We start from the raw sequence: 24,052 nt of genomic DNA, 5'->3' as shown, positions 1-24,052 counted from the left end.
CGCTTGTGGTCTACTGAGCAATTGAAGGACAAAATTCCTAATGTACTCCTGCCATCTAGTGGATAACAACGGTATTATCTAGAGTTAATACTGTCTTAGTTTGAAGAGACATGCGCCTATGTATAGACGCAGGTGACATTGAATGAGATGTAAGCTAATTGCTAATAACAAAGTAATAAAAATAATATATACATGAATAGTGCAATATGCGTATTCTTTAAGATCTATTTGAAATACTGTATTGGATGTAGTTAGCCATGAAAAATGTAACAAGCTGGGCGGGGCTACGTCACAGCCGACGCAGACGCAATGGGAAACTTTTTCGGCCGGCGGGAAATGCAGTGGCTCCGCCCCCTTTCTGCGTATGCGCATGACGCGCCGAATCGCTCTTCGGGTGCCGCCCCCTTGGCCAGAGCATCTCCGGGCAACATGGCGGCCATAGGTAAGAGGAAGCGAATCAGCCACCTGCTCACAAACAACATCACTTCAAATAACGGGGCTGCTTCATCCGCAAGAAGTCACGACCCTCGGCATGCAGAGGAGGGCGGCAGTAACGGACGTTTCGTGGAAGGATCCATAGTGAGGATTTCACTGGAAAACTTTCTGTAAGTGGCTTGGCAGTTGGGAAGTCGACCATACAAAGTTCGGCTCCTGATGTTTTTCTTGCGTGATCTAGGTCTTTTTGCATGTGCTTTCCATTGCAGTCTTTCATTAAAGTGTGTACAGATGGTAAACATCGCACCGAGTTATATGCATATCCAGTTGTCTTGAATCTGCGCCCATTTTTCGGTTTCACTCTGGTTAGGCAGGTTGGTTATGCAACGAATCTGCGTTTTTGTTTACATCGGTATTACATTGACATGTGATGGTCAACTCCAGATAGCATATAATTGTCCAGTCCCTTGTCTCTATTTCAGGACCTATGACAGCTGTGAAGTGTACCCGGGTCCCAATCTCAACATGATCGTGGGAGCTAATGGCACAGGGAAATCGAGCATTGTTTGTGCCATCTGCCTGGGGCTGGCGGGCAAGACCAGCGTGTTGGGCAGAGGGGATAAAGTAAGTCCGATTTATACAACTGTGTTTATAGTTATTGGCTGTTAGTTGCATTTCTGAGGCACCTGTCTGTCCCATCTGTGTGATCTGTGTCTTAAATCTCTGGCTGTATGTAAGTAAACCATTTCAGATGTCAAACCTCCCTGGATATCTGCTCAACAGGGCTTTCTGGGTTGCAGGGGTTCATGTCTAGGACAGGGGTCTCCAGTCCTACATTTGAAAGGGTCTGTTTTGAATGTTAACAGTGATTTTGTTTGTTTTAGGTTGGACTGTATGTAAAAAGAGGATTCTCCAAAGGCTCAGTTGAAATAGAATTGTAAGTAAATTAAAGTGGTTTTTTTAGGGGTGGGGTTGCTAACTTACTGTGAAAGGAGATGATTTTTGTATATAGTTATTGTCGTTGTTTATGTAGATTTTGGTGAATGTGTTTCATTCAGCAGTGGTGCATGTGTCTTGTGCTCCAGAGATGCTGAGATTGAATCCTGGTCTCTCCATCAGCAACCCTTTACTTTGTGTGTTTGCTTTATGTTCAGTTAGTTCAGTAATTATCAATAACCAAATGCATTTCTCTTTCTAAAGGTACAGGCATGAAGGTAACCTTACAATTCATCGTGAGATTCAGGTTGAAAACAATCAGTCCACCTGGATGATCAATGGGAGACATGCAAATCTGAGAAATGTGGAGGAAGTGGTGAAAGGCCTGCAGATTCAAGTTGGCAATCTCTGTCAGTTTCTCCCACAGGTGCGTGTGTTTTCATTTGTATTTCCATTTATCTTTCAATAGTTTCTGCAACCGCTGTTTTTTTGTATTGTTGTATTTTCTTTTTAAATGTACACAATTCAGTTATAAGGTAAAACTTGTTAGCTGTATTTTCATTTAAGTCCCCATTTACTAGTTGCATTAAAACATACATATATATGTTTATTACATATTGATCAACTACAAAATACTTTTGTTTTTCAGGAGAAAGTTGGAGAGTTTGCAAAGATGACTAAAATTGAGTTGCTGGAGGCGACTGAAAAGTCAGTGGGGCCCCCAGAGATGTACAACTTTCACTGCGACTTAAAAAACTTCCGTTCGAAGGAGAGGGAGCTGGAGGTGAGTAACTGTAGTGATTTTGGCACTATTGTTTCCTCTCTTATAGCTATGGTACTTGCAAACACTAGAATTATTATTTTTTAAAATATTGATTAAACTTTTTCACTAAAGACCACAGGGCATCAAAAGCTTAATTGTGTTACATGTAATACTTACATACAGACTCTAAAAATAGTATGTGTTGTGGAGGAAAATAGAGATCATTTCATGCCTCTGTGCTTTGTGTCCTGTGATCCTGTAGTTTTCTCACAGCAACTATTCATTTGTCTGCATTCTTTCCAATGAATTATGAGAACCTGTTCTTTTCTAACTTCTCAGTTACTCCTTTTAAGTTTATCAGCAACTTACATTCACTACTTGTTTCTTATTAAAGTTGAATTCTTTCAAACCTACCTTTGTTATCGCAAATGACCTTCCAAATGTAGCTGGCAATTTAGAGGATAATAATTATTATTGATTAGTAATGATTGTAATAATATTGATGAGATGGGTAGGCTTATTTTAGAATCTCAATGAAATTACTATCATAGTTATTTCGATGACCAATCAGACAGTGTTTGTAAAATGTCAAACCCCTTGAGGGTGTGTCCCAGAATGGATATATAAGCTTTGTACGTCCTTGAAAAGTTTAGTAAAACAGCATTATACTTGTTTTAATACTTTCTGTTACTGTGTTCTGCCGTTTTTTTCCGTGCAAATAATAAATTCTGATTAGAACTGCCGACTCCAAATCTTTCTTCCAGCACAGTGTCCATGTGTCCAAAGCTAAAATATTCCATGTAAGTTGTAGGTGTACAGACTATAGTGGGTTTTTTTTTTGTTGTTAATTTGTTTTTTAAGCAGGTTTTCTAGTGGGTTTTAAAGTAGTAATGTTTTAATATGATATTATTTTAATTGACAGAATATTTGTAAAGAGAAGACCAGCTTCTTGGAAAAGATGAACCAGCGAAATGAGCGATACAAGCAGGATGTGGAGCGCTATTATGAGAAGAAACGCCACTTAGACAGGATCAACATGCTTGAGAGAAAGAAACCTTGGGTGGTATGTGTGTCAGTGTGGGTGCTTCTGTGAGAGAACACACATTGTAATGTGCAACTTGTGCACAGCATAGTTCATTCAGGAAATAAATAATTATGTAGACAGTTTTGTTTCAGTTGCTACATTTTCGTTAATTGCTTCTAGTGCAAGAAGAACTTTAATCTCTCTAAAACAAACGCCACATTGAACTGCTTCCATTCGGTGTTTGTCATGGTCTCCACCACAAAAATGGATCAACAGTTACACTTCTTTTATGGAGGCTTCAAAGTATTGGATGTAGCTTTATGAAATATTTACTGTATATATAACCTGGCAGTAGCCCTATAGCTTGGGGTAAGTAGTGTCTTGTTTGAATGTCTGCATTGACTATTCTTTTCCATTGCTGGATTTCTTTTTTTAATTATTCACGAACTTCCATGTATGAAGATCTCAAAAAACAAACATAAATTCTTTCAGGAATACGAGACAGCAAGGAAACAGCTTGAAGGCGTGAAAAGTGAGCGGCAACAGGTGAAAGCAGACTTAAAGAGGCTGAAAGATGAGCAAGCGCCCATACAGCACAAAATACAAACCATTGAGGCTCAGCTTAAACCAATTGAGAGCAGAATGAAAGATAAGGTAAATTATAATATTTTAAATGTGCCATAGAAGAAGGTGTTCTTACATTGCGGGGGAAAACAACACATTCCTCCGCTGCAGCGAAGACGGAGCTTGTTTTCTTTGTCTAATAACACAAATGATGTTTACTCTTACATCCTGAAGTGAACTTTCAGAATTATTTGAAGAATCGCTAAATACTGTCTCCAATTCCAGCTACTTTATGTGGTCTTTATTTTTGTTCCACAGACTTCTAATGCCAAAGATGTGTCTCAAAAGCTTAAGAACAAACAGGAACAGCTGGATCGGAAACGCAAAGAGGTTGGTCTCTGTGAATGTGTCTTGAAGTCACTTAAAATGTTATTTAATATTAATATTCGAATGCTAATAAAAGAAGTGTAAGTGTGACCTGCTTTCTTCTTGTAGATGACTTCTCCTAAGATTATGCCCAGATTTATTTTTGCAAATATCCTGACTTTAAATCTCATCTCCAAATGTAAGGAATATCTTGATCAACTAGGTGTCTTGAGAACGAACCAAGAGGAGTTTAATTTTGGGAGAGTAGGTCACTTCCATACCTATCCAGGCTTTGGCAGGAGTTCACGAGGGATCGTTTTTCATTGTCAGATCGAGGACCTCCAGCAGGCACTGAGTCTGAAGCAAACTGAGGAGCTGGACCGGCAGAAACGCATCAGCAACACCAGACGCATGATCGACGACTGGCGTGCGGAGCTGGACAAGATCGGTAGCCAGGACGACGTTCAGCCCAGGATCGACAACATCAACCGCCAGCTGCGTCACATCCAGGAGGAAAAAGCAAACATCGAAAGCGAGCGCACAGACCTGAAGAGGGAGAAGGTCAACCACGAGTGTGAATGGACAAGTATGGAACCAGCTGTTTGGACCCTTTGCCTTACATCAGCTCTCCTTTCAGTGTATTGTGGCCTAAATAGGTTTGGAACCCTTGTGAGGATATTACGTGAGGGACATAAGTTCTGGACAGCAGTTTATCGCATTATTTTGGTAATGACCAGTGGGTAATTTGAGACTTCCAATAGAGAGAATGCATTTTTCCTGAATTAAGTGTAGGTTTCTTCAGCTGGCACAGTAGCTTTTCAGACTTTTTCCCTTATAGAGGGATGTTTTCCATCTCTGTGCTTTTTAAGGAGCTGTTCTGAAGAAGGCACCATAGCAGAGTTGTAGGATATGTAGAGTGTAATTTACAAAGTTCAAACTGGAGGACTCTGGCAGCATTTGTATTCCAGAGCTATGAAAAGGCCATTTGGACTTGATGGTTTACATCGTTGCCAGTCAAGGCTCAATCTCGGCTCAAGCCAATCTGCAGCTCCAGGGCTGCCCAAGTCCTCGACAACATACATGATTAACCATCAAGGCGTACCCAACCTATCTAAGAAGGGAAGGGGAAAATAAATATTAAAGTGCTCCGTTTTCTGATCATGATTGTCAATGCTAGTGCTCAGCTTCATAATTGGATTTTGAACAAATGTCTTTTTTGTTTTTTTCCCCATACACACTCATTCATCTGTTCAGCTTATAAAATGGGGAAATTATTTATTGACTCATTTATGTGTTCTTATTTTAGGGTTAAAAAATATAATCAAGAACCTGGATGATCTGATGAATCGCAAGGAGGAGAAGCTGAGAGAGCGATTCCGCGACACCTACAACGCCCTGATGTGGCTCCGGGAGAACCGAGATCTGTTCACGGGCAATGTGTATGAGCCCATGATGCTTGTGGTGAGTGTAGTTCATGTGCAATCTTTATATTTAGTCAATGCAGTACCATGGCAGTCAGCATTATGCACTTTCAGATGTTTCCTGAATACAACCATGAAAGGTGAAATTGGCCCACACTATGACACTCTCTACACCCCCCCACTATAGTATGTTAACAACACTAGGTTGTCTAGTTTTCTTTTAGATTTATTTTCTTGGAGGAGTATTTGCATTCTTAATTATGGATGTATTCAGTAATGCTCCTGTTCTGTTTTTGCAGCTCAACGTAAGAGATGGTCGACATGCCAAGTATATTGAGAACCACGTGGCACTGAATGATCTCCGGGCATTCGTGTTCCAAAAGCATGAAGATATGGAAAGGTTTATGACCGAGGTGATTGTCTTGTCCCGTGTCTGTTTAGGATTTCTGGTTGTTTAAATTCATGTAGTGTATGTTTAGTGCCAGAGTAAATAAGCTGTACAAGTATAAGAAGTGTTAAACCATATATGCAATAAATAGTCTCTAGCTCACGTGTGGGTAAAATGCTAGTTGGGCACATTTTTTCAGTAGTTGTCAAGTCGTACTATTGCTTGCAAACTTGGCTTGACATGATCGATGTTTCTGGAAAATGCTTTCAGACTTAATAAACATTTATATGTCTGGATGTGTAGGTCCGTGATAAACAAAGGTTACGAGTTAATGCTGTCATCGCCCCTGCTCAGTCGTGTGCTAACAAACCACCACCGAGACCCATCGAGGAGCTGCAGTAAGTGAAGTTATTGTTCATGAATAGATGTTTAATTAAAATCTCGTTTATTTTTTTGTTCAGAAATGATCTCTGTAGAGTGAAAAATGTTTTACTATTCAGCTCTATCAATACTCAGGTTATTCTTAAATTTAACTATAATTCTAACTGAATGTATTTATGTTAGTTTGATATGTGGCAAAATCTTCCTTGTTTTCCCACTACCACATTTTTCACTTGTATAATCTTTTGTGTTTCCAGATGCTATGGCTTCTTCTCCTACTTAAGAGAGCTGTTTGACGCCCCAGAGGAAGTTATGAGTTATCTCTGTCACCAGTACAGAGTAAATGAAGTTCCTGTGGGAAATGAAAGAACCAAAGCAATGATTGAAATTGTATGTGCTATATACTATATCATATTTATTGGCTGCTGGTGTGTGTTCTTATTTGGCTGAATAAAATTGAAGCTGTGTAATTAGCATGCTTAAACAGACCAGAAAAAACTATTAAAATTCCTTGACTTACTAGTCTTGAATTGTGATTGATGCCGCCTAGTGGCAGTTATAAACATTAGTATGTAAAATTGAACTGACGAATAACAATGAGTAGCAATTAACAGTAAATCTTTAAATGGAAAAATTTGAATTAATCTTTTGTTCAACTGAAAGCCATATATATATATATATATATAATTGATTCTGTACATGCCCATTCAGAAATGTTTTATAGAAACATCTTATTTATAATTTTGATTTGATCTTTCAATTAAAATGTTATTTCACTGTTTAATTTAGGTTATAAAGGAGTCCCAGCTCAGACAGATTTATACTGCGGAAGAGAAGTACACGGTGAGGAAGTCTTCATACTCCAACAAAACCATCTCCAGCAACTCAGCTCTCAAGGCGTCCCAATTCCTGAGTTTAACAGTGGATGCTGATGAAAGAAGACAGTTGGAGGAACAACTAAAGGTGATGACTGCAGATGCATTAGTTTTTACTGACCTAGGCCTCTTTTTTTTGTTGTTTATTACAACACCGTTATTTGTAAGATCCTCTATGAGTCTACATCTCAGACTTATTTTTAGGTTAGACTGCTCTATCTTTTTAAATCCATGTTGCAGACTTGTGCTTTTTTTAAACCTTAATATTAAGGGAGGTTTGATTTTTCAATCTGCCATTAACAACATCCACAGGCTACTGAACAGAAATTGCACACCCTGGATTCCCAATTGAGGAGTCTGGATGAGCGACACAGCCAGCTAGATCGCAAGGACAACGAGCTGAGGAATGAGAAGAAAGTGCTGTCTGAGCAGAAGGGAAGAAAGAGGCAGCTGGAACAAAAGATTAGCACCAAGATGGACAGGTGCATATTGTCCTAGTTATTTCACTTATTTACCAAGGCAAAATAGATTATGCATTTACCTGCTGTGTTTACAGGGCAGCCTCTGCTGTTGTATTAAGACTTAATTTCCTAGTTGTTTCTGAACGGTCTTGTGCTTTTCAAAGATGCTGACATAGCAGACTTATCAGAAGGTGCCGTGTGAAGGTTGTTGGTCAGGGCCAGTGATGTCCTTCACACTGGGCTCTGCCACAGGTGGTGTTGATGCACATCCTGATATTTCTCAGTTTTGAAAACCTTGGGAAGGAGGAAAGTTCACAATTAGATTTTAACCTTAATGAGCACATTAGTGATGGTATTTCAATTGTAATGATTGTTTACACTGCTAATGCATAAGGACACACGATGTAAAGCCATTTAGTGCTTGTCATTTACATTTCAAGTTTGAAAATGCTCAGAAGTCATTCAATTTAAAAGTGTTTAGCTGTGAAGCTAATGCTCTGTGCTAATAAGTGGAACATTGTCGTTGGTAGTCTGAAGCAGATGGAGCAGAGTGGCATTAACCTGCAAGAGGAGGAGGAACTGACAAAAGAGAAAATCAAAACGGTCAATTCTCAGAAGGTCAACATTGTATCGGATTTTGTTCGGTTAATGGAAGTAAGTAATCCTTCGTCCAAAATTAATTTGGTTAAACTGAACCTGATTTATTTTCCCAATTGATTAAACAAAATGTTAGAACTAGAATTCAATTAACTTCCCTTTAAGGACTGTTATTCACCAGTATTCATATTGCACATAGTGAGCATATAGTGCATATAGTGAACAGTGGAAGACTTTGATTTTTATAAACCAGTTTTTGTTTATCTTCCGTATTCAGGAACGCGCGCAGCTGAATATGGACAAGGTGTACTTGGCTCTAGAAAGCGTGCAGTTAACTGCAGAGAAGACCAAGCTGGAGACGAACAGCAGAGAGGGGTCCACCCAGCTGCACATTCTTGAGGTAATGCTTTGAAGTGTTCTTCATCCCGTCATGATCTGATCAGTGAGCTTCAGCATGCAGTGTCAAGCGGTTATCTAAGAAATGTTTTAGCAACAAAGGACGAAAAGCCACTTTAAACAAGCAACACAAGCACAATAGAATGGAGGTCTAAAATAAAATGGTAAATACTTGGAAACAATTCAGTCATGTGTAGTGATGTTTCTTCAGGAAGAAGTGTCTGCATGAAAATAATCAGCTGCCAGGATTAAATGACTATTCTTGCCCTGTTCAGGTGGTCTTAGTTATTATTGACTGCATCTTATTCATTAGAGCAGTGGTTCTCAACCCTGGTCCTGGGGACACACTACCCTGCTGGTTTTTCTTCCAACCAAGCTCTCAATTACTTAATTGCGCCCTTAAAGTAATCATTTTATTACATTTGACTCTTCAAATTGTGTAACTGATAAAAATATGGTTTCTTAATAAAGTTCCTTATGCAATTTTATACTTAACTTAAAAACCCTTCTGTTTAAAATAATTAAAAGGCTCTGATTTAGGAAATTATTTCAATTAAAGGTCCAATTAAGTAATTGAGAGCCCGGTTGGAACCAGCAGGGTAGGGGGTCCCCAGGACCAGGGTTGAAAACCACTGCATTAGAGCGTTTATGCATCTTGCAAAGTTCTATTGAGTCCACCTGATACTCTGGACAAACGTGGGAAGTACTAGAATATATGGATCGAAAAGTGTAATCGAATTGTTTCCTGAAGGATCCAGGAGTGAACCCCTTTGATCACTCTGTCAATGTATTCAGCTGTTGCATTAACTGAGTTTCTGAAACCAAATTGCAGCAAAAATGCACCGAGTTGGATAGGAAGAAAATCACCTTGCTGAACGACTGCAAGGCACTGATGAAGAAGGCACGGGAGATCTGCAACCTGGACCCGGGACAGAGCGACGTCCCTCAGGATCTCCACACTGTGAGTCCCCGCTGGCTGCGGCCGCTGCCATTCTTTACTGTGGATTAATATTGTTTAATTTTGCCAAATAAGATTGTATTGCTTTTTAAAATGTATTAAAAAAAACATCTGTAGTTCTTTTGCCTGCTTGTTAGTTATAATAAATCCCATAGTCTTCATGTGCTAGGTGATACCTTTTTTATAGAACTGTAAGTGCAGGATTCTGTGTGAAGTTCAATGCAGTTTAATCCAGTGGTACCTGCATTGGTTTACCTGGGTAAAGCAAGTTTTCACTCCTAAATAAAAGATTTCTTATCAGATTGGTAACATGTAGTATCGGACAGAACCTATTTTAAGGTAAAAGATCTTTGGTACCTTCACAAATGTACAGAAAATGTATATATAGGTAGCAGAGATATTGGTGAAATTCACACAGTGGTTTAAATGTTTAAGGAATGCTTATATTACCATGAGATATAAGAGAAACTGATCATTTGTGAGCTCCCCATATCTGGGAGTAAATCTAAATAATATTTGATGAGCAATAAAAGTCTGCTTTCACGTCTCCGCCTTAGTGTGGTTGTGTCTGTGGTGTGCTGTATTTATGTGGCGTGTAACGTTGTCTTTGTCTTCAGGCGTTCAGTCAACTGCCCGACACACTTGATGAAATAGACGCTCTTCTGCATGAAGAGAGATCGAGAGCGGATTGCTTCACTGGTTTGAATGCTTCGGTTGGTGATGTTCTTACCTTTTCCACTGAGACAGTAGAATGTGTGTGTCTGTATTTGTGCGGGGGGAATTGGAAATTGTGTTTAGAATTGTAACAATTTGAACTGCAAACTGAATCTACAATGCCAAGTAAGATAGAAGAATGTGTTGCATTTTTATTTTGTAATTTTGGGTTCTTGTGGGATTCTTATTTTCAGGTGGTCGAAGAACATGCAAGGAGGACACAGGAAATCAATAACTTGACCCAAGAACTAGAAGAAAAGAAGAATGCTTTAGATAAATACAGGCAAAGTATTTCTCAGGTACTGTTCCTTTTTGCTTTGCCTTTGCCTTTCTGCAATTGGGCTCAGATACATTAAAAAATAGTTTTGAATGGAAGTGTATTTTAATACAGAAAACATTTACTTCTGTCCACACATTTGCTTCTAATCATATTCATGAACATCCGTTTTACTTTACACATTTGTATTGCCGTGAGATGGATTTTCTCCTGACCGTCTTTGCGTTTGAAGGTAAAAGAGAGGTGGCTGAATCCATTGAAGCAGCTGGTGGAGCAGATCAATGAGAAATTCAGTGATTACTTCCGGTCCATGCAGTGCGCTGGAGAGGTGGACTTGCATTCAGACAATGAGGTCAGAACAGCTTCCTTTATCCTAACCTGGGAAGAGTGTATTGAACAGGCTCTGCATGGAATTTTGACCGCCTATTTAAATCCCCTTATTTGTTTGCAGCAAACGTAATTTGAAATTTTAATTTTATGGTTCTAAAAATCTTAATTTTCCAATGTCGTGTCAACATTTGTTTTTAATTGCAGCAAACAAATTGACAATTTATTTGATGGATTTAATGTTTTCCAGGTACTAAGCAATTGATTGCTCAATAGACATTGCAGGGTTGCTGGCCTAGTTTTTTTGAGTGCAGTAATAGTGTGAAATGGGCCTTTATGGAGAACCAAACTGGTTGCATCATTGCCCCTATGTTCTTAGTTTAAATGGACACCTTCCTCCCATGGCATCCTACACATTGTTAGGTTCTTTGCTGTAATAAACTGCTCTGTAGATGCACATGACTGTAAACATGGATGTGATTGCGTATGGTGTTAGTGATGTATACTGCCCTGTGTAGGAGGAGTATGACAAATATGGGATCCGGATCCGGGTGAAGTTTCGCAGCACCACCCAGCTGCACGAGCTCACCCCCCATCACCAGAGTGGCGGGGAGCGCAGCGTCTCCACCATGCTGTACCTCATGTCCCTGCAGGAGCTCAACCGCTGCCCCTTCAGAGTGGTGGATGAAATCAACCAGGCAAGTCCAGAAAACAACTACTTTTGAAACCCTTCCACCACACACAAATAAATGCAAAAAGTGCTTTGTGGCCATCAGAGACTGGGGAGACTGGACTGAGAGAGGTCTTGAGATAAGCTTGCACCTGTTAATGCCAACCGGGCTTTGTTTTAATCCACATTAACGGCTATGCCTTCACTGTGCCTTGGATTCATTTGTATTTTAAGCTGAAAACAAAATGCATAGCTTGGGTAATGTTATTGTACAGTAGTTACAGAATCGTATCGCCAATTGTATCCGTTTAGCTCACAACTGCAGCTCCCATTCTCACACACAAGGAGCAGGTGCGTTCTCTACTCTGATGCACCCAACTGTGAAAGACCACGGCTATTTTTTCCCACCCTGCGCGATGCCTTGCGGGTGTGCTGGTACCACTTGGTGATCGCAGGTCATAGGCGCCCGGCCAGTCCCCAGGACTTGCTGTTGTAGCAGAAACCTGAGGAAGCTCTGTAGACTCGGCCCACCTCCTGCCAATGGAATAAGGCCAATTGTTTTTCCCTGCTGGGGGATTCGAGGTCAATGCTGACTAATTACATAACCCAGGCTCAGTGCAATGTCTTCTGGGTCATAGGACTGACCTTACACTCTGACCACACACTTACTGTTTGAGCCACCCTGAATAACTGTTTCCTCAGGGCATGGACCCCGTCAATGAGAGGAGAGTCTTTGACATTGTGGTGAGAACAGCTTGCAAAGGAACAACATCTCAATACTTCTTTATAACACCTAAGGTAAATAACCTTTATTTGAGTTCTGCGATTTCTTTGACTGTGATCTTATACTGTAATTACTTTCAACCCATTATTATTCTTGTCCTTAAAAATATATACATATAGATTTATATATAATTTGATTGGGATTTTGCATAAAGTATGAAATATCCGATGGGTTGTTCCTGTCTTGTCCAGCTGCTCCAGAACCTGACGTATGCCGATGAGATGACGGTTCTGTGTGTCCACAATGGGCTCCACATGCTGCCTCCTAGCAAGTGGAACCTGAAGGCTTTCCAGAGGCGAACTAAAAAAATCCAGCAGAATTATGGGACGTGAAGTGAGGCCGTCATGAATGCGATGCCCCATCTCAATTTCATTCATGGATCCCTATAGTTGCACATTCGTTTTAAATACATTTTTTACATATAAATAATATATATATTTTTAACATTTTCATAATCTGTGGGGACAGTTCTTGTTCAGATTTTTATAAACATGTTCCATTGCTTCAACTATGTACAGTAATATAGTTCAATTAATAAGCTTGTTTTTCCCCCAGTGCTAAATTTTATTTGTCCCATGTTTCAGTACCAGAGCAGAATGGTGCCAGTATTTCGAATATACAGAAAAGCCTTTTGCATTTTAAAGCAGAATAGCTATGTGGCCTAATTGACACTGTCCTGTCTTCTAAATGCACACATTTGCAGGGTTTGTTTGTTTAAAAGTTTATATGTCTGGTTTTGTATGTGTTGTGTAATTCACATACTTCTACAGCAAATCTTGTATTGTGCAGTGTTTCTTTATGCAAATACATTTTTCTATTACTAAATATTTTCATTGGTTTGTTCTTATTCTTTTCACATTGCTGAGGACATGATGCTGTTGTGATAATTCTTCAGGGTGAAGAAAGCTTCTCCTTGCCTGCTACATTAATAAAAAAAAAAACAGAACCTATAATACTGAAGTAAGACAGTTATACCTTTATTGTTTCTGAAGCATCAGACAGGTTCATGAAATAACATTCAAAAAAGGTAATTGTATTCACTGTACATATCTAGGTCAAACCAAAACGTTACAAAAACCAACATCAGATAATCAAGAAAGCAGAATATTTGCAGAGTAAGTATGGTTGAAATGTCATTATTTGGTTACAGGGGTACAAAGAGGTTACAAGCAGAAAATACTGAAGGCAACTAAAAGGATGAATGGAGCTATAGAAAGCAAAACATTGCCTGATATAGGATTTAACCTTTTGAAGAGTCCTTTTTACCGCCCCCCCACAATTGTGTACTGAATTGTGTTCAACTTGTTAAAACAGTAAGTTGTTCACTCCAAAGCACCCCTAATGCATGACATTTGTGATGAGTAAAGATCCAATACAATTCTGCTCCTAAAGAACTAATGCTCACCATTCCTTGAGGCACTAAAACAAATGTATGTTTTTGTTTTACTGTATATATTAAATGCTAATATGTTGACCATCTTATTTTCATTCTTAGTGAATGCCACTCAATAGTTGTTTATTAATGGTCTTAATGGTTCCTAAGTAGCCACTTCCCAGATTACGTTAATAAGACAATGTAAATTTGCAAACGGGTATGACTGGTCAGTTTCTAGGAGAGTTATTTAAATGCAAAATAAATCCTGCAGGGTTTGGCAACATTGCCCGTACACACTTTCATCACAGGAAAACCACTACATTGCTACATAAGTCTGCAAAAGAACATTTAAATACATTTTTGATCAACTGTAATAAAATATTTAAAATACAACTTAAAATCCATGCATACTAAAGGTTGACTCTTAAAATTTAAGTTACATTCACCTTATTGTCTTAAATACCAAATATAATTACTCTCACATAGCATTGAAGTTAAAACATGAATTGTAGGTTTGTCTTTGTGTAAGACCAGTACAAGCAGAGGTAGATTGTGCATCACATCCCATAGTTTAGTATCTGTGTGAGAAAGAAAAATCAAGATCCAAAAGGCAGAACTGTTAAGAATGGTATGTCCTATATTGATCATGCATACAGTGAGATCAGAAGTGAATGTTTATCATTGTTAACAGCCAGGGGACATTTTACAGGAAGGCATGTTAATATCCTTAAAATTAACCAATGTACAAAAATACAGTAATATATAAAAATATTACATTCATCACTTCAAGGCAGGCTGAAGGCTAAAGTGGTGTGTACTGTATCAAAACTACAAAAGCTATAATAATCGTGCCATTGAAAATTAGAAGCTACATTATAGGATACTTTATTCTTAGAATTAATTTATATTGCATTCAGTTAATATTGCAACAAAACAACATATGTTAATGTTAAAGTTAGTATGAATATGTATGCACTGCATTTCTTTAAATTTGTAAAAGAAAAATACATTAAATCTATTACTCATCCTTTTGGCCTTCTATTTTGTTCAAACAAATGTACGCCCCCCCCCCCATATGCAACTTAATCTGTGATGAAAAAGTGTTACCTATAGCTACTGAACCATCACTACAGGAACATGTTGCATATGCCTCTTCTGTGAAGTTGGATAAAACAAATATTAAAGCAGCATCATAGGACTGGTCACCCAAATCAGAAAAAACAATCCCCTAACCAGAGTTAAAGTGACATCTGTGACAAGTATTCGGACTCTATTAAATTATGAAAAGTCGTCACTGTGTTTAACTATAGAAAGTAAGAAAACATTTATCTGAATTGTTTCATGGTTTCATCACATTTTCTAGAAAACGTTTATTTATAAAATAATGGATGCCTGCTCTATTCAGCATATTGTTGTAAGACTTTTAATGACACCAGATCTTTCTCAGCTCAGCTGTGCAATATAGGACTGTTTTTTTTTTTTTTTTTTTTTTAAGAACTTGCACACTAAGCATGAAATACTTAAATGATTGCATCTGTAATGTCTGCATATAAACATTTGGAATAAAGTGCAAGTTACCAATAGGTCTTTGAATTTCCACCACAAAAAAAACTACATACCAAAAATATATTTGTATTAAAATTAATTTCTTACCCTGTTCTTAAACTTATCAGCAAATAAGAGGTTACAAATATCTGAGAAATAATATTAAGGTTTTTTTTTTTGTTTGTTTTTTTAAGAAAAACAGTATTGCTGGATAATTCATACAATCTTGTCAATACTATGGCTTGAATAGGAAACACACTTTCCTATATGTAGTCTTTAAGCCAGGCCTTAACTACCCTTGCTTTCAAATGTCTCAAACATGTATATCTGTTGCACAGATCGGCCATGTCTGATGTTCCAGTCTCTGCACTAGAGTTTCTTTTGCAAAAGCATCCCTTTCATCCTGGGCAAGAGAATATACAATATTACAGATTTTCTTTAAAAACAGGTGGGCAGCTCCTAACCAGACAGTCTTATTTTCACAGAGGCCTTCTAACTCCTCAGTGTTGGTCCATCTGTGCTGGTGGGTTTTCCAGGTGACCAGTTTGCTCCAGGCAGGACTCAGTTACTCGCAGACATCAGGTCCCCCGACTCCGAGGAGGAGCAAGAGGCTGAAGAGCGCGTCCTCCAGCTGGCCTTCTTGATCATGCTGGGATGGAAGTCGGCATGGCGTCGGGCATGCTTGGTCAGGTGGTCACTCCTCATGAAGCACTTGTCACACAGTGGGCAGCTGAACCTCTTCTCACCGGTATGTGTGCGATAGTGGCGCGTCAGCTCGTCCGAGCGAGAGAACTTCTTCAAACAATCGGGCCAAGTGCATTTGAAGGGCCTTTCACCTTGAAGACAGAATGGCAGAAAACATGTCACAGCTGGCTACCGGTTTATCATTTTAGACCTTTGTCCTCTACAGAGAATATAAACAAAACAAGACACTGCACACAAGCACTCTGTCTGGGGAATCAAAGATCAAGGAAGGAGTCTGGCCAATTATGAAATGTTTATGTCATATCATGCAACACATCTCAGTGTCTTGAGTTGACATTCGATAATAAATAAGGAGTGTTTTACACGTGTTTCAGCCTGGTGTGAAATGAACTAAAAAGGAAATAACGTGGATGTGTTCTTCATTTGAAGCTTTGGTTTCACTGTATTGACCTAACTACAGACTATTTTATAAAGCTGTCATCAAAGTATCAAAGTGACTTAGTGATCCCAGGCAGAGTTTCCTAGAAGTATTAGACATCTGTGGCAATCACTCCTCACATGAGGAAGTTGGTGGAATACCACATTTTCAAGGCAAACATTTGTATCTTATTGTGGTATTTATTGTCCCAAATACATATTCCTCTATGGACTGTCCATCATTTGGCGCTTCTGTCAGCCACTGGACTGGGGTCTCTGCTGCACACTAGGATGCTGGCACAGCCTCACTTGCTTTAAACATGGTGACGTGTTTTGCTCTGTGATTGCACAACAGCATGCGTTGTCAGCAGCCCTAGCTAATTATTCCAAGTGGTTTAAGATATACTAGTCTGTGACGTTCTCTCATTTTGTATTGAATGTGTTCCTTGCGGATAACATTGCAAGTGCAGGCAATATTAAATTAACCACCCTAAATCACTTTATCCGGCCTCAAGGAAAACAAGGTTAAACTCCAGAACGGAAACGCAAATGACACGCACCACGCACACCGCGTCTTTATTTGCATAGTACAACGTCTTACCACGAAATATTTGTATTTCAAAAACATTTTTTTTTTTTTAAATCTGTCATTTTACTTTAATATAATGTAATACTACTGAACAGGCATTTACCTAAATATAATGCTTCCTGTGTTCTGACAAACTGGGCTTCCCTATCAGGATGAGCTGCCCGGTGTCTGAGAAACGGGCTCCCGGCTGAAAACATTAGGCAGACATAAGGGACCGGTCAGGATGGGCTACAGCGGTTTTGCAACACTGTTACTGTAATATAACACTCAAAAACCGAGGTGGCTCATCCTGTCGGACAGAAGGCACCCATCAGACAGGGCCACCCTGTTTTGCAACGCATAAACATGGATTTCCCAAGAACAGGAGCTGCGCAGCACTTCCAGCACACGCGTTGCTCCCGTTCCAGCAGGGCAGTTCCCCGCAGCTCTGCGCAGATCTGCAGAATTCCGCCGACCCCATTGGTGGAGCGGCGCAGCCCTGCGGAACTCCGCGACCACGCTTTCTACTCGCACTGCGCATCAACACAACGTGCGTCAGGGTCCCGCCCACGTAAACAAGCCCAGACGCCCCTCTCGCACGGAGGAGTTTTTACCGGTTGTAAGAGATGAAACTATTGCGATTATAACAGTATTGTCAATTGGCTACAGCTACCAATTCGGAAGACATTTATCCAAATATGCATGTCATAACTGGAAGACTTTCTCAGGTATTTCGCAACGCCCGGGCAGTCCTGCGCACAGACCTCCTCAGGACCGGCAGCGGGGGCAGCACCGAGGCTGCTGACTCAACCGGGAGTGAACAACTGCGGAGCACTGACGCATCTGCGACTCACACGCCCTGTAAAATGCTCGGGTAGCTCAACATAACGTGCAAAACAGCTCAACACAAGCACTCACCGGTGTGTACCCTGAAGTGCGCTTTCAAGTGCGACGATTTCCCGTACACCTTCCCGCAGCCGGTGTGGGGGCAGCTGTGTCTCTTCTCGGCCGCCAGACGCAGCTTCCCACCTTTTCTGTCGGACGTCGGTCTTAAGACCCGCGACTTCTGCTTCGTCCGTCCGAAATCGTACGCGTCTCCGCCGACCCGGCTGACCAGGACCTCGGCCGGGTCGCTTTCACTCAGGCGCTTGCTCGGAAGGGGGTTGCATTTATTCAAGTCCAGCAAAATGCTCGCCACCATCAGTAGAGTCCCCTTCTCCTGGGTCTCCCTCGTCACCTCTTCGGGCATCAGGAATTCAGGACAGCGGTGTACAGCTGCCCGGTTAGATATGGAAACCAAGCACTCCGCCGCAAAATCAACGTCAGACATGATGTTACTGGTTTTTATTTTGTGGATAATATTGTATCCCCCAAAACCGTAGTGATCCCGGCGACGTTGCTGTGGATTTTAAAATGATCCGAAAAAGGCGAGATGCATAACAATGACTGTACCGGACACCACGTGTAGGCTGGCCAGGCGGCACTAGCTAGCTCTCCTGGTCTGCAGACATGTGCATGCCCCCATCTGCTGACTCCACACGTGTCTGCGTATGTGACTCTTTTAAAGAAGTAGGTTACAGGATTGTATACAGAAATTCAAGGTTTCTGTATACAATTAAGAACAGGTATACATGTATAAAGTGCCTATTCTTTGTTTCCAGTTACAGGAAACAGTGGATAAAGTATAAAAGTAACCCGCAGATGAGAAAAACAGGACGGTGGCGCGGGTTGCCGGTCTCTCACGCTTCTACTCGCTCGGAATAATTCGGCGTTCTCTTCTCAGAGGAACAATTTCGCGGAATCCCTGGGTGTCATAATAAAGTCAGGCTCTGATTGGCTCAAGGGGACAGTGACGTTTTATTGTGTACTTTGATACCGGGTTGATTGACACGCCATGAGAACCAATCGGGCTTTCGGGGTGTTTTCTAAATGAAAACCCGGAACTAGTGTGAGGAAAATGAGCTCAAGTTGGTTTCCTAGAAAGCATTTTTTGTATTCTGTAATTGGTATTTTGTTCTAATTTCTATTACTCGGATTCTAATTCCAATTACTTTGAATTGTTTCTGAATTTATAATACGTTTTACTTTCCTGTGGTATCTTAAGTATGGGGTAATTGAACTCGTTAAAAATGCCATGTGGGAGTATAGCAGAGAGCAGTTGTTTGGATTCTTTTATTTACTTTGGAGGGACAGCATACCAAAAACCGATAAGCATCCATTAGGATACATTGTAAATTGGCCAAATTACTCTCAAATATTTATTTTATAATCAGAAACAATGGTATTGTATTTCATTTTGTTGTAAATTCCTAGTGGAATTCAGGTTCTTGGAGTAATTCCGAGATTCATTTGTGTGCTTCTGTAGTTGTTCCAGACCCCTCAGTTCTTTGTGTAAAAGGGCCTCCATTTTTATTTGATCATAAACATACCTAATCCTGACTTTGACTCATGACCTCTGATCATTATTTCATTGTACAATTTAAGCCCTTAGCAGCTGACTTTGTCCATCGCCTTCAGAGTACAATTCCCCATTTCATTTGTTGAGGACCAAGACCTGTCCATGTGTCCATGTGTGATTGCTTTGAGACTGGAGATTTCTCAAGTCACTCGTCCGTGAACTCTCTTCAGGACAGTTATTTTTAACATATCAATCAAAATCCTCAAAATAGTTTTTCTTCAATTTGTCACTTATATCTCTAGACTACCTTACTGCTTTCTGTATCTAATATTTCATTAATTTCAACATGTTAATATCATTTGCCAGCTGCCTGGATCCTGAATTTGGTCAAAGTCATATTTATAGTTTTTTTATAGCTACTTTATCAATCCCACCTACTTTAGTACCCATAGCAAATTAAACAAGTCTACCACCTACTCCTGTAACTGAAGAAAAGCAGCAGGTCTTTTCTGATTTGCACTTGTGGTTTGTTTGTATTCATCAAGATGCTCAATAAAGTCCCTTCTTTATTTTGATAGTTGTGTCAATCTAACTACTGAAATGTATATATATGTATGTTAAAACACACTTTTTTTTGTTCATTACAACTTGAGTATCTGAAATAACATATATGGCATGTTAGACATGGCTAAGTGTGCCAAGCAGAGCAAAAGTAACATGCCTATTTATAACGAATAATCCCGGTACATAGCCGTTCACTTTAGGACAAACGTTTTTCTCTGAAAACCTAGAACTGTTTGTTTTGTTTTATTTATTTAAATGTATTAACTAAATAAAGAAAGTCAACTCTATAAAGTTCAGTAATTAAAAAAATAACAAAAAATATATTTGTTTGTTTTGTATTTTGCACAATCTATTACATTTGAAAATACTATTGCTAATAAAGCTCAATCCAGTATAGATGATTGTAAAAAAAAAAAAAAAGAACCATGCACTTTTATTGCAGATATCTTGATGCTTCTGTATATTAATGGTTTCCTGTGAATCATTAAGAGACCTCTTTCTAGCAAAGCTGGCTTGAGATTCACAGTCACGCCTCCCTGAGCGTGTTTCACAGAACACATGTGGATCCACTGGTAGAGCATGGAAAAAACAAATGATTGTACTATTTACTTTCACAGTTAATAGGTTAGAGTTTTGAGACTTAGATTATTTCAAAAGCAATACCAGCGTATAGCAACTCCAACAGAAAAGGTAGTGGCAGCCGGAGTAAAGTTATGTAAGCACGTTGCCCACAGCATTTCAGTGGGGAAATTTGGATGTTGAACTGGTTCACATTAAACTACACCCAGTATTTGAATAATCACTTTTTAAATACCTGTATGACTAATTGTGATAATTGTTTGCATTCAACTCTTGTTTAACTTAACATTTTCTTATACAATTTAAATTTGAACATTCAGTAATAAAAAGAACAAGAACACAAATAGGAAGATGCTTAAAAATAATAATCTTTAATAGATGGAGTGAATATCAGATTCAGAATATGGTCTCCAGGGTCTAACCAGTTTAAAGGAGGGGGAATGTGTCATTTAAAGAGAGACAGAAGAAAATACCCTTAGTAAGAGCAGATATAATCAGGATATTGATGTAAACAGAATATACATGTGTTCAGTCTAGAAAACAGTAATTGTAGAATAGTAAAACATTAATTTACAAACCCCTATTAGTATATTTGATTGACTAGACTATAATAGTAATACAGAATACATACCATGAGTCTCAAAATGAATTCAGATTAATGTCCATGGTTGCGGTTTACAAAAGGGTAGCAACATGGGCCACTTAACAACTAGCTGTACCTAAAGTTATAAAAGTTACAAAGTTACATAAATCAGCATCATTTTGCAGCTTATTATTATGATAGTGTATCTTAACTGAAACACCTTACAAAATATTTACACCTGTAGAGAACCAGTTAAATTAGGCATTGATTACACTGTTTCACTAATGGAACTAAATTAGGGCACATTTTTGTATTGACAAAAATGCTAACAAGTTTAAAGACCCAGTGGCAAAGACAAAACACATATATGATGACAGTCCCAGTAGCTGACTGAATGGTAGAATATAGATCTAATTCATTGCTATGCAGAGAAAACTGAAAATGCAAAGATACAGTGCCTATAGAAAGTCTACACCCTTGAACTTTTTTCACATTTTGTTGCGTTAGTGCAACAGTGTTTCATGCTTTTAAATTAGGATTTTCCACTTACCTACACACCATACTCCAGACTGTTAAGGGGAAAGGGTTTTATTGTGATTAAAAAAATAAATAAAACAAATACAGAAATGAAATATAATTGGATAAGACTCCACCCCCAAGTTAATGCTTGGTGGGGGCACCTTTGTCAGCAATTACAGCTGTGAATCTTATGGGATAGGTCTCTACCAGCTTTTCACTGCTTGAATTTTGCAATATTTGACCATTCTTCTGTACAAAACTGTTCGAGCTCTGTCAGATTCCTTGGGGAGCACTGATGGACAGTAGTCTGTCATGCCACACATTTTCAATTTGATTTAGGTTGAGACTCATCCTGGGCCACTCAAGGACATTGACATTACCTGAAATAATGTGAATCACTACACTTCACTTGGTGTATGATTTTGAAGGTGACTGGTTCCACCTGAGCTAATTTAGGTTTGCTATTACTTGGGGGTGGACACTTGTACAACCAAGCTATTTCAGGATCAAAAACATTTCTAGAATATTTTTTTAGATAAAAAAATCTATTTGAATGCATTCTAATTCCAGGCTATAATGCCTAAAAATTAAAAGGCGGTGTTGACTTTCTATAGACACTGTGCAATAGTTTACAATATGTACTTATATATGACCTTTGGATAATGGAATAATTTTAATGCACACTTTTAATTCAGTAAACAGGACCCGTGTTTGTTCTTATTTATAAACTCATTTTAAAGCTTTATCACTTTCCTTAAAAAACGCTAGCTTTTAAAATATTTATACATACTGTTTTATGAAATATCAAACACTATGCTGACAATAGCATTAACATTTCGACATTGGTTTCCGAAATTCACTCATTAACTACCATCATGTTCAAATGAGAGAGAGATTATATATATATCTCTCTCTCTGGTGTGCCTTGCTCCTGTGTGTGCATGTCTCTGTGCTTGTTATTGACGATGGCCGGATCGTGCTGTTCAGATCGCGCTGCTGCTGCTGCTGTTATTTCCGACAGTCCCGCCTCGCGGCTCAGAACACCGTGTTCCTTCCGTGAACTGCGCGTGACCCCCTGCGCGTGCCAGCGCCGCGGCGCTGCTGTTATTATTGTTGTTGCTGTTATTATTGTTGTTGCTGTTATTATTGTTGTTGTTGCTGTTATTATTGTTGTTGTTGCTGTTATTATTGTTGTTGTTGCTGTTATTATTGTTGTTGCTGTTGCCGCCTGCTCCTTTGTCAGACTTTTACAGTTCCTGTATTTTGATTTAATGCGTCATTATTTCTGGTTCTCATTGCCTTATGTGTGTCCCACAGCACCGGCACAGACCCGCAGCTCGGGTTTACCAAAGGCCTCGTAAGGCGTATTTTTATAAGGACGCAACAACGACCAGTCAGTAAGGTGGTGACGTTCTTGTCGCCCAGGTTTCCGCAGTTCTGCGCAGATTTGCAGAATCCCAACGATTCCATTGGTGGAGCCGCGCAGATCCGCGCACATTTGGGCTGCAGTGCACTGATCTGTGATGTGTGTTCATGTCCACCACTGGCCTCCAAACTGCAACCAGCAGCCGACCCACAGACCCCACCCTGCGCGCAGAGCATCCAGCACTTCTCTATTAAGCACTGTTTCTGCTGCTGTCCCAATAGCTCTGCTATGTGGTAACATACTTTCTGACCCTGTGGATCACAGGAAATTCAAATTTGAGCTAAAGCTAAAGTAAAACATGAACACTCTTCTTTTTCAAACGTGTCTAGAGAATAATTATAATTACAAATAACTATTCTCTAGTGCATATTGTAACACGAGGGTAATTCTCTCCTTAATACATATTAAAAGGTCCAGTTCTGTAGTTGTAGGCTGTGACTGGGAGGTAAGGCTAAATAAACCAATGGCAGCTTTTGGTCCTCAGACATTTTGTGGTGTAACTCGTGTGAGTCAGCGGCCCTGGAAGCCCTGCAGTGCATCACAAGTGAGAGTTGTTTGACAACAGAGAAATGTTTAAATCAATCAAACATTTTTTTTTTTTAAGCCAGTGTTTTCACTATAGATTCTGTTGTTTATTTATTATGTTCTACCACATATTCTGCTGGTCTTAAACCTTTTGTGAAAGGAAACTTAAACATGTAAGTAAAGAAAGTTAACTTAGTTATCCTTAGGAAAATGTTTGTGCTGTCATCACTAAAATGGCATGCCCATTAATTGCTTGTGTTTTGTTTTGTGCATAGAACAAATAAGCAATTTGTTATTTGTCAGTGAGGGGGAAGTGAGGAGCACAATTTGTTCTGTTTGTAGTTTCATACATCAAAGCTGCTAAAAGCCACTCCTGTAACTGTTAGATTTTTTTAAGCATGTGGGATATCAAATGGTTGTTCAGAACGCTTTAATGGCGAGCACAGGGAACAGTTAATCAATAGACTAATACAGCTCTTGCAGAAGTGAGAATATTGACATTCATGTTATT

General features: G+C 39.3%; 2 protein-coding genes across 2 annotated transcripts; one reads left to right on the top strand and one right to left on the bottom strand.

Annotated features, from left to right (window-relative positions):
• Positions 1-409: 409 nt before the first annotated feature.
• On the top strand, positions 410-13,164 carry smc5 (structural maintenance of chromosomes 5). Its single transcript, XM_066711173.1, has 24 exons — positions 410-605; positions 918-1,059; positions 1,320-1,372; positions 1,636-1,798; positions 2,021-2,155; positions 3,057-3,197; positions 3,651-3,812; positions 4,041-4,112; positions 4,419-4,674; positions 5,395-5,549; positions 5,809-5,922; positions 6,201-6,295; positions 6,536-6,668; positions 7,068-7,241; positions 7,466-7,635; positions 8,145-8,268; positions 8,489-8,611; positions 9,440-9,568; positions 10,183-10,278; positions 10,474-10,578; positions 10,789-10,908; positions 11,402-11,581; positions 12,256-12,351; positions 12,529-13,164. Exons 1-24 carry the CDS (start codon positions 430-432, stop codon positions 12,667-12,669), a joined length of 3,255 nt encoding a protein of 1,084 aa, XP_066567270.1. The 5' UTR covers positions 410-429; the 3' UTR covers positions 12,670-13,164.
• Positions 13,165-13,293: 129 nt separating this feature from the next.
• klf9 (Kruppel like factor 9) lies at positions 13,294-18,729 on the bottom strand. Its single transcript, XM_066711174.1, has 2 exons — positions 17,866-18,729; positions 13,294-16,093 (listed from the first exon to the last, which is right to left on the bottom strand). Exons 1-2 carry the CDS (start codon positions 18,275-18,277, stop codon positions 15,819-15,821), a joined length of 687 nt encoding a protein of 228 aa, XP_066567271.1. The 5' UTR covers positions 18,278-18,729; the 3' UTR covers positions 13,294-15,818.
• Positions 18,730-24,052: the final 5,323 nt, after the last annotated feature.

Source organism: Amia ocellicauda, chromosome 8, assembly GCF_036373705.1.
Source record: "Amia ocellicauda isolate fAmiCal2 chromosome 8, fAmiCal2.hap1, whole genome shotgun sequence".
NCBI classification, from domain to species: Eukaryota; Metazoa; Chordata; class Actinopteri; order Amiiformes; family Amiidae; genus Amia; species Amia ocellicauda.
Note: the sequence above shows the minus strand (reverse complement) of the source record. Positions and strands in the feature narration are given on the sequence as shown.